General features: G+C 36.5%; 2 protein-coding genes across 2 annotated transcripts; both read right to left on the bottom strand.

The window, feature by feature from the left end:
• Positions 5,666 to 8,839, bottom strand: LOC18766898 (TMV resistance protein N). The gene is made up of 2 exons (XM_020571037.1): positions 8,589 to 8,839; positions 5,666 to 6,806 (listed from the first exon to the last, which is right to left on the bottom strand). The coding sequence occupies exons 1-2, from the start codon at positions 8,837 to 8,839 to the stop codon at positions 5,684 to 5,686; spliced, it is 1,374 nt and encodes a 457-aa protein (XP_020426626.1). The 3' UTR covers positions 5,666 to 5,683.
• Positions 9,494 to 11,178, bottom strand: LOC18767774 (disease resistance-like protein CSA1). Its single transcript, XM_020570049.1, has one exon. It carries the CDS (start codon positions 10,881 to 10,883, stop codon positions 9,627 to 9,629), a length of 1,257 nt encoding a protein of 418 aa, XP_020425638.1. The 5' UTR covers positions 10,884 to 11,178; the 3' UTR covers positions 9,494 to 9,626.

Here is an 11,191-nt window from a genome sequence, read left to right on the forward strand (position 1 = left end):
TAAGTCGTTATATGTTCCTACCACCATTGGTTCACCCTCTTCGGTCTTGACAGGCCCTTGAAAACAAGGGAGGCATCTCAAAGAGAACTTGAGTTTTTCGGGCGCTGGAGGCTGCTTGGACATGGAAAAGAACTTGCTTGTGCACTTTGGATTGGTGAAGAATTCTCTTCTGTGCTCTGGATTTGTGAAGATTAGTCTAGGACGTGGAATGGGCTTTTGGTTATCATTTTGTTGACGTAGAAATCGGCCAACAAAATAAGGATCATAAACGAGACTATACCAACGTTTCGACACACACGTGCATTGAACTGCATATTCACGGGGGAGTCGACAAAGGATTTCAACCAATACGAAATCTGGGAGATCATCAAGATTGAACATGGTGGTGGGTTTTGATATATAAGTTTCAATGGCGATGTTTTTTTTTAAATCTTTGTAAGTGGGACTCGCAGAGTGGTCCAAGAGATTGAGATATATTGTGTTGAAGCTTCGTTTTCTGTTGATAGAAGTAGTATCACCAGGTCTCGTGGTGAAATCAAGACGGACGGATTGATGGGCAGATCGATTGCAGCGAGATTTTGGGAGTTGGGAAGTGCGTATGTCTTGAGCGTTTTGGAGATTTTGGGGTAAAGCTACAGAATCTTTATATAGTGTATGTACTTACGAATCCCAATACAAGTGAAATAAGATATCCCAACCCAATACAAAAAGAAATAGGAAAGGAATACAAAAAGAAAGGAAAATTTGCATAAATGGCATATGAACTTTTAGGTTTGTGCGTTAATATCACTTGAATTTTTTATTTTTATTTTTAACCACTTAAATTTTATAGAGTGTTGCAATCTACTACCTATGCCTAACTCCGTTAAAGCTTCCGTTAAATTTAAAGGCATTTTTGTCAATTCATTCTAACTAAAAATAATTATAAAAATAAAAAAGTTAACCTGATTACACAGCAGCTTCCAAAAAAAAAAAAAAAAAAAAAACCTAATTACATTCATCGGGGCAACCATGAATGAGCATGCTGTGGCTATGGCTATGCACCTAAATTAAAATTAAAGCTTAAAATTAAATCTAATATAAATGGTATATATCACAGGTGGTCTAAATGATGGATGAGTTTCTGATTTTTTTTTTTTCCTAGAGTTTGTATGAAAAGATAAAAATCAGTTTTGAATCTTTAGAATTGGCGTTGGAGAAGGGTAGGGCTAGGGAAGGTGTAGTGCATTAGTTTAATTTTTATTTATTTCTAAATTAATGTTTTTTATAATTATTTTTAGTCATAGTAAGTAGGGGTGGGCACGGTCCGGATTGGTTCGGTTTTACTCTCAAACCACAGCTGAACCAATAAGAAAATAACGGTCCGGTTTGGTTCGGATTAGCCTAAAATCATAATGGAAACCGAACCAATCCAAACCACTTGTAATCGGTTTGGTTCGGATTGGTTCGGCCGGTTTGTGCCTAACACAAAACCATGCATTTTTCAACCTGCTCTTACATTATAATGCTAACATTTTGTCATTATATCATTCCATTCCATTCCATCAAAGGCTAATACAACATCATTCCATTTATTCAAAGGTTGTCCAATGTCTAGCATACATCTAAGTTCACAATTTCCATCAAAACAAACATATACAAAATTTGCATTAACCAAGTAGCATTAAATTTACTCATTGCATTCATCACAATACAAACAAATGAAAAGCTTTTATCACAGAGAGGTAAATACTTTTATCACAGAGGTGGAGTTTGAATGCGTATGAAATTATGAAATGGACCCATTAATTAAGATAGATAGAGTAAGAAGAGCCACACAACACAAAGAGCAAACACACATAGTAGAGATAGAAAGAGAGGGAAATACAAGCACACACAAATAACTGGGATATGCAAATTAGAAGATCAAAACGTGCACCAACATTCAGATACGCGGACTCACAAAACGCACACAAACCTTGCCACATGTGAACTAAATTAAATAAATAATAAATTGATTTATAATCGGTCCGGTTCGGTTTAGGACAGTTTTTAAAACTCTCAAACCACAGCTGAACCAAACCAAACCGGTTCGGTTCGGTTTTTCAAAATGTTGACTTTTTCTTTGGTCAAAACCAAACCAAATCAATCCAATATAATCGGTTCGGCCGGATTGACCGGATCGGCCGGATTGATGCCCACCCCTAATAGTAAGTTGATAGAATGACCATTAAACTTATCGGAAATTTTAACAGAGGTAGACATAGGTGGTGGTTTGCAACACTTAACAAACTTTAGGTGGCTAAAAATAAAAATTCAAAGTTTAGGTGGTATTAACGCACAAGCCCAAAAATTCAGATGGTATTTGAACAATAAGTTACTTGAAAGCACAGGATAGCAATTTCATTTCCAATATATATATAGTCTTAACAAAGTTTTAAAAGGCGAGACTTAGGGGTGCCTTGAGGCGCAAGTCGGGGCAGGCGGTAATTAAGAATCGCCTATAGCTCTTATACTCTCATGAAATTTTAGTTATCACTTCTATTAATGGAAGAACGTATATATGTTTAACCATCCTATTTCTTTCTGTGCTTACTGTAATTAGTTGTTAATCTTAGATACTGTTTACATTTCAACTGTTAGAATATGTTGAAATGTTAGCATAGATACCTTGTGCAAGAGACTCAATTTTCATTGTTGTAGAAAACAACACACTATTTGCTCAAGGTCTAAAGGACCCTTTTGGTGAGAATTGACACTCTTCCCATTCAAATATGGGACTTTTACTTCCAGTTGTGATGCTCAAGAACTTTTAAATGTAGTCCAAGAAAGAAAACAAGAACCCAATTACAGTAACTAATTAACAGACTAAACAAATAATACAGCTCCACAACTTAAGGCCATCCAAAGTCAAACAGCAATGCATCTAAAGGCAGCAAAATCAGCAAAGTCAAAATCTGCTGCACATCAGATTAGCCACACAAAATGTGTGCAAGGGGAAAACAACCAATAGGGTTGCAATTTAACAGAAGCGCAAACCAAAGTAAGGATAGCCAAAGCACCATAAATAAATCACCCAAACCAAGCAGCAAGAAGCAAAGACTGAGGAAAAAAAGCTGAGCAGCAGCCCAGAAAAGCAAGAAGGACAGTGCAAGCCACCCAAAATGGCAGCACAAGAAGATACTGTGATCACAGACTGAAGGAGATTCAACTCCCAAAGAATTGCAAGATTAGCAAGATAAGGCTTGAAGCAGTAAATGATGCAAATATTAGTTGGGAAATATAAATTAATACTCCCTACTGTGCAGCATCTACCAGTACCAGTTGAATCAACTAATAACCTGCTGCTGATGATCACTCTCTACTCCTACAATCTCATTTGGAAAAAGAGCAAGAATGCACAAAACCAACACCAAAATTAATGAATATGAATTCTAGAAGGCTGGTGCAAGCACACGAGTTCAGCTTCAACAAGTTAACAAATTTCTAATGCATAAGACTAACAAAATTGCCTTCCGACATATCAAGTATACCTCATATCAACGCACAATCCAAAAGTCACAAGAAATCAATTTCTAATCCAACTCTTCATCATCTTCACAGCTCAAGTAGTCATCTTCGAAGTCTTCATCATCTTCCACCGGAGAACCAATATCTTCACCAATAATTTCTCTTTTACTAGTACCTTCATGGATCAATCCCTCCATAGATGTTGAGACGTTTTCATACTCTGGCATTACAAGGTGTGCCCGAAGCTTTTAACACACAGAGAACTGTTGAAAGGAAGTTAAAAACTAACTCGACATTTAAAAGGAGGTTTCGGATACGCAGACTCATCAAACTCCATCTCGCAGAATGGAATGTAGTACAGCCACACATGATCTGACTCTAATATTGTTGAACCAAAATCAGACCTAATTAAGTGAATGCGCTTTTCATTGACGAAAAATTCGACTATCAAGTAAGGAGATCCATTATTATTTATATAGCAAGGATAAGGTGCATCTTGTGTTTTCTTAACAGCAGCATAGAGAGCCAATCCTCTATTTTGCCATTTGAAATTTTCAGGGATTTCCATATAAAATTCACAATATCTTTCAACCTCCTCCAGATCCTTGTGACAGATGAACCTCTTTGGAACTTCATTTCCAGGAAATACAACTTGGAATTTAGATTGCTGAGAAAATATTAGAAAGAGATAAGAAAAGAGAGCACCCTGATCATTCACTAAAACATTTTTCGGCTTTGCCACACCATGAGCCAGATTGCGACACAATCTCTAACAATTAGACAAGTCCATCCAACGAATCATTTGTGACTCTCTTTACATTCCAAAATGTTCGACAATTTCAAAAATCTTTCCAATGATACACAATCACATGCATCTAGCCATCCTATTTTCGGTGGAAGTTCTGGAATTTCCACAAGCTTGTTGCAGCCATGCAAGTCAAGTATCCTCAAGCTGACGAATTTGGTAATGCATATAGGGAAAGTGACAAATTTGCTTCCTCATAGATCAAGTCTGAATAAGGTGGACGCAGAATGAAGAGTCCCAAGGAAATTGATTTCTGATAAATTGCCTCCTTTGACATCTAACTCCTCCAGATTTGGAAGCAATAAAGAGCCACAACTGTCAGGTGAAATGTTTATGTTAGCTGGAAGCATCGAAGGAACAGATTCTGCACTCTTTGAAACTTCGGAAGTCGACTGATTTGGAAATGCAACAAGTTTTGGGCATCCACGAAGGTAGAAAACCTTTAGTTGTTTCATGTCATAAATGCTGCCTGGAAGATTTGTAAGGTTTTCACATCCAAGTAAAAGTAAAGTTTTCAGACCAGTGAGATATCCAATTGATGAAGGCAATTCTTTGATGGCAGTGTGTGATATATCCATCCATGTTAAAGATTCCATCTTTCCCACAATTTCAGGGAAATTCTCAAGCTTTTGACAGCCACTAAGATAGAAAGATTCAAGAGATTTCAAGTCAATACTTTTGAGAAGTATCGTAAGTTTACAACATCCTTTAAGACTCAAGCGAATAAGCTTTTTGAGGAATCCAACAGAAGGATCAACATGAACTAAACTTGTACAGCCATCTAGGTTCAAGAACTCTAAATTTGGAATTCCATAGAAGTTTGAGGTTTTTGTTAGGAACTGGCAGGTCTCCAAATTTATAGATTTCAGATTTGCAACCTCTACAAAGCAAAAAGGACCAATAAAAGGATCAAACAATAAGCATTGGTGAAACTTAAACCATAATTTTACAAAAATAGAATCTCTTGAAAAGTACAAACGGTATGAACAAATTTAAGCCATAAATCCCAAATATTAATAAACTCTTGAAAATACCAGGGGATGAAAATAATTTGAATTACCTTGAGTCCTTCTCCAAGTTGTGACAAGCGGCTACATGGCATATTAAGTTCAACAAGTTTCCTTGGATTGAAAGTAAATGGAAAAACTTGTAAAGGACATTCAGGCCAATGAAGGAACCTCAACTCATTAGAGAGATAATCCACATGATCACCAGAAAATCGTGCATTAACATTGATGAAAAGTCGAAGGTTTTTTATCTTTGAGAAGCTATCATCACTCAAGCATATGTCATCGGGTGTCAGACACTTTGCTATGATGCCTTTAACATTATTTGTTCCCTAGAGAAAGCAATAGTGTTAACAAACAAAGCTCTTTAGCAAATAAAAATTCAAGTGTAGACACACACACACACACTTACTGTTCCTTCTGTTAAAACACGATGAACATCCTCATGAAACCACACTCTGCTACGTTCACCAAGCTCATTTGGTGACTCTTGATGAACTATACCTCTACCCAATTCTTCTAGCAAGTCATGCATCCAAATTTTGTTTTGTTCAATATATATGAGGGCCTTTTCTACGAGTACTTCAATAGCATGCTTAGGCTTGAGGTCACAACCTTCCAGGATCGATATCACATTGTTCATATCTTTGCCTTTAAAGAAACATGCTATGTCTAGGAAAACTTCTTTCACCAAATCTTCCAGTGCATCATAGCTTATTTTGAGAGTTTTTTGAATGTCTGAGTGAAGAGCACCATCCAATGCATCATGCCACACATCAATGCTTCTACCACATGGATGTGAACCTAAAACCTTGAGAGCTAATGGAAGACCTCCAGCATAGTCCACCACAAATTCTGCAAGTTCCACATAATCATCATCCAAATTTCTAGTTCTTGTAAAACCATTCCAACTAAAGAAGAGATCAAGAGATTCATGATAATTTAATTTCTTTGCCTCGTAGATTATACTAACTCTATGACAAGTTAGCAAATGCTCTCTTGTTGTTATGATAATTCTACTGCCCAAACCAAACCAATCGCACCCTCCAACTAAGTTGTTTGACTGGTCCAAATGATCCACATCATCAACAATTAAGAGAACCTTTTTACGACTCAACCTTTCCTTTATCACATTGATTCCTTTATCGGCACTGGTAACCCTTATTTCCTTTCCCCTTAGAATCTCATAAAGAAGAAGATTTTGTAGGTCGACTAGGCCTCCATATGGTATTGATCTTTCTCTGACATTTTCCAGAAAACAACTCCCTTCAAACATATGGGCCAGTGAGTTATAAACAGCTTTAGCAAGAGTTGTCTTTCCTATTCCACCATTCCCCCATATTCCTACCATGCGAACATCATTTCCGTCAACATCTAAAACTTTATGAAGATCTTGTACACGAGCCTCTATTCCGACTTGGTATTTTGCCACATTGATGTGGGTATCATTTAATACTTGTAAGGAAATCTCGTTGACAATGTTCTGAATAAATTCAGTTTCACGGCTGCCAATTTAAGGAAGAAATAACATCTAAATAGAATGAGATTTTGCTATATATGTTTTAAATAAGGTAAAGAATGTATATGTGACACAAGAAAAGCAATAGAATTTTGCTGGGTTCAAAAAAAGATCACTGGAAGTTCGAAACAAGCTGGCATTAGTACAATAGCAAGATTGATAATTTGATATGCTCTAGACACTTCTTCTTAATAAAATCTCGGCTTATTGATTAAAAGTTGGATTCAATCCATAATTATCATACATTTATGAAGAAAAATAAGTAATGGGGGTTTCTTAATCAACACTGGTAAGAGCTGATTGATAGGCATCTATGCCTAATAATCCATCCAATTATAAGTATTTTTTTTCTTGGATGTAATATTATATACCATATTTCATGTTGCAAGTTGGAGAGATTATTTTATGTGGTTTAGATCCTATCCTACACTGAAATTTGACACTTGATATACTGAAATTTGACACTTGATATGCTAAAAAATAAAATAAAATAAAGAAGGAGAAATTAAGAGAAGCTCAAAAAGCATCAAGAAGTGCTTGTGATATTTCTTCTCCTCTTGGGAGCTCATCATCGATGAAGGTTCTGATGCCTTTCTGGACCAAATTTTTGTGTAGATGATCTGTGAAGTTGTAGCGTGTGTCTCACCTCTAAAGCTGAGAAAGACATCATGTGTCCATGAATTGGTGGAAGACGAGGAAGAAGGAGGGGAAGGAGCTCCTAATAATTCAGTGGTGTTTGAATCCATTTTGTTGAAAGTTAAACTAAACAGGCTGAGAGGGCTGGAAATGGTACTGATATATAGTCAAAGAGTTTGATCATCGTATATGCGAAGCAGTTTCCTGCTACCTTGGGTGCAACTTCACAGGCGTTGACATCAATTGAGTTTGATGTTTATCTAAAATAAAATAAGCCAAGGGCCTAGACGTAAACGACCTTCCCCGGACTGATCCAAAATCCTTAAAAATTCAAGAAAAGTGGAAATTGATATGGGCCAATTCTTATTGTTTGGACCAAAATTGGGCCAATTCTTTAGTTATTTGGGCCAAAATTGATACGCATAAATTTGTTTCAGAAAGGTCAACCTTTCAAGTTTTTCTTTACAAAAAAATTTCATTTATAACATGTGTATTAATCCGTAATCGGATTAAATTGAGAGTAAATTGGATTATTTTGGTTGAGATTTAGATGAAGCTTACTCCAAATCCGTATACACCTTGAAATGTATATACACAATGTTTAAAAAAAGGCTTTTTTTTATTATATATCCGTAAAAGTGTATTTGAGTCTTACTTTATCCCTAAAGCTCGTTTTGTCTCACTTTACTCCCTTTATCACATATAGTTATCTCACTTAACCTGGATTCCGGCGAGCCCAATTTTGTTTTTGTTTGTTTGTTAAAAATAGTTTATGGTTTAATGCTTTGTCCTGTTAAGGGCTTTCAAGCAATAATTAAACTTTTGGTTTATATGTAATTTCTTTAAATCCAAATGTAAGAACCATTCATCCGTTAATAGCTTGCAAAAATATAATTAAAATGGAAAAACCAAAAACAAATACACTAGTCATAAGTTTATGCATCTACTAAAACTTAATTACATGGAGACAAACTAATGGATCCGTAATGATTTTTGAATCCAAACAACCTTAGGTATATATAATTACTCATTTTTTATGGCCAGAGAAGTGACGAAAGGTCCTTCAACAAATTAATCGTACATTTATATATATGCAAGATTAGACTAATCAAACATGTTTACAAGGTGTCACCAAGGCACAAAACGTTCCATAAGCAAACGAACTGTGGGCTCTGAAAGCGTAGAGGAATCCAAGTCCCTCTGAGTCTCAGCCATTCTGCTGCTCTCTTTTCTTGCTTCTTTCAACACTTGCTGTGGTTCTTCAACCTCATCATCACCTTCTCCTTGTTTTCCCTTTGATGAAAACACCAGTCGCTTCTTAGCCCCTACCTTGTCTTTCAGCTTTGCCAACTCGCTCATCCAAACATCCACCACTGCAGACATGCTTGAACTTGAAAATCTGAAATGTGTATGGTTTTACAATTTCTTGGGTTTAATGGAAGCTAATGGTGAGGATAGAGCCAGCTTTTATGGGGGTTTATATAAGAGAAAGAAAAATATAGGGTCTTGCCCTTCACGTGGTTTGGATGAAAAATCAGTGTGTCACAGACAGCCGTTGGTTATAGGCTCGCACACAGGATTTAGTTTTAGGAATATTCCTTGGGAAGAGAGAGAGAGAGAGTAGAAGTGGGGTATGAGAATTTTGAGTGAATGAAAAGCTTCCCCGTGGGCACACGGAACTCTCTTCTTTAGACTGTGGGCGACTTGGCATATTATTCTGATGAAGAATACACGAGTTTTACATCTGAAACTTAACAAAATAGAAAGTCTCATATAATAAATGGTTCTATTCCTAATAACATCGAGACCTTTTGTATAAAACCTCACACCTGCTAAACAGATGGTTAAATTAAGGACAATATCGATATTGCTAGTTGTGAGCCAAAAATCCGTGACTCTAAAATCTTAACATAGTCATCACTAATATTCCATTGCATCTTAGTTTTTCTTTTGTCTGATTCCAACATTGCAATAAAAATTATTATTATTTTATATACTCAGTTAACAGAGCTTCTTGATCTAACATGGCATGAACGAACACGCTCCATCCCTTACATGTAAACCAGGCTGAGGTTGGTGCCACAAGGAGTTCCAAAATAATTTACAAAATCTAATAATTTGAAAGTATATTATCCACTGGACTTCCTGGCAGAACTTTTTCTTCTTCTAACTAGTGTTGAATATCGACCCCAAATCCTCCTCCTTCCTCACTGCCACCGACGAGACGAGACGAAGGAATATCTCCACCATCCTGTGGCACTACCAGGTGGACTCCGCAGCTTTTAAAATACAGTGGATCATAATCTCGATAAAAACTAGCTCGACACATAAAAGGCGGCCGCGGCCACGTAGACTGATTTAGCTTTACATACTCATCCATCTTACAAAATGGAACATAGAGCAGCCACACGTGAGCTGACTCAAAAATTGTTGAGCCAAATTCAAACATAACACCATAAATTTTTTCTTCATTGACGTGAATAACGGCATAAAAAGAACCGAATTTAAATGGCGTTTCAAAAGCAACAGAGAGAGCCAATCCTTTCTTTTCCCATCTGAAATCTCGAGGGATTTCGAAGGAAATGTCACAATTCTTTACGGGCTTCTTCAAATTCTTACGACAGTTGAACCACATTGGAACTTCACTTCCTGGAAATACGACCCCGATTGACAATTGCTTACAAGCGATCAGAAAGTGATCAGAGAAGTGAGCCGCAATGTCGAGCAGTCTCCAGCAATTAGACAAGTCCATCCTTCTATGCCTCTGTAACTCTTTACCTTCCAAGATGTTTGGCAATTTCGGAAATCTTTCTAATGATATGCAACCACTCGCATCTACTGAATGTATGTTTGGTGGAAGATCTGGAATCTCTACAAGCCTCTTGCAGCCAACCAAGTTCAGTTCTTGCATGTTGACAAATTTGGTAATCCATTCGGGAAGTCTAACAAAATTGGATCCTGAAAGATCAAGTATGCCTAATCTGGACCAACAATCAAGAGTCCCAAGGAAATCGATTTCGGATAAATTGGCTCCTTCTATGTATAAATGGAAAAGATTGGGAAGCGTTAAAGAACCAGCAATGTCATTTGAGTTGGTTGGAATCACCTTATTTGGAAATCTCACAAGCTTCTGGCATCCACGAAGATAAACAAATTGAAGATTCTGTAACTCATAAATGCTGCATGGCAGATTTGTGAAGTTTTTGCAGTTGCTTAACTTTAACGAATAGAGACGAATGAGATATCTGATTGATGAAGGCAATTCTTCGATGGCAGTGCCGGATAGGTTCATCTCTCCCAATGATTCCATCTTTCCAACAATCTCAGGGAAATTTTTTAGCCTTCCACAATGACTAAGATCTATAGATTCTAGAGATTTTAAGTGAACCCTTCCTGGAAGTTTCGTAAGTTTACGGCATCCTCTCATACTCAAGCAAATAAGCTTATCTTTTTTTTTTTTTTGGTTTTCTCTGTATATGCTCTTGGGATTTGCAGTACTTTACTTTGTTGTGACCAATGTTATGTCTAGAGTACCCAATGTTATATAACTCCCTCATTGTAATTTCTGTAACTCATAACTCGCAAGAAAGAATTCAACCTCCCCATAGTTTAGACAATAACTATTTAATTAAAGATTACACTCTGGTTTGGTTAAGTTAACTGACTATATATATTATAAATAAATAAAAACAACTTGTGTATTTTGTTTTTGTTTGTTTGTTAAAAAATAATATA

The sequence above is a fragment of the Prunus persica genome, chromosome G8 (assembly GCF_000346465.2).
Source record: "Prunus persica cultivar Lovell chromosome G8, Prunus_persica_NCBIv2, whole genome shotgun sequence".
Lineage (NCBI taxonomy): Eukaryota > Viridiplantae > Streptophyta > Magnoliopsida > Rosales > Rosaceae > Prunus > Prunus persica.

What these genes read in the sequence shown, in the direction of transcription:
- LOC18766898 (XM_020571037.1), bottom strand. Translation starts at nt 8,839, where the DNA reads ATGTCTGCAGTGGTGGATGTTTGGATGAGCGAGTTGGCAAAGCTGAAA. An exon ending in ATGGAACGTTTTGTGCCTTG is followed by an intron (nt 6,807 to 8,588) that starts GTGACACCTTGT and finishes TTAAATTGGCAG; the next exon opens with CCGTGAAACTGAATTTATTC.
- LOC18767774 (XM_020570049.1), bottom strand. Translation starts at nt 10,883, where the DNA reads ATGAGAGGATGCCGTAAACTTACGAAACTTCCAGGAAGGGTTCACTTA.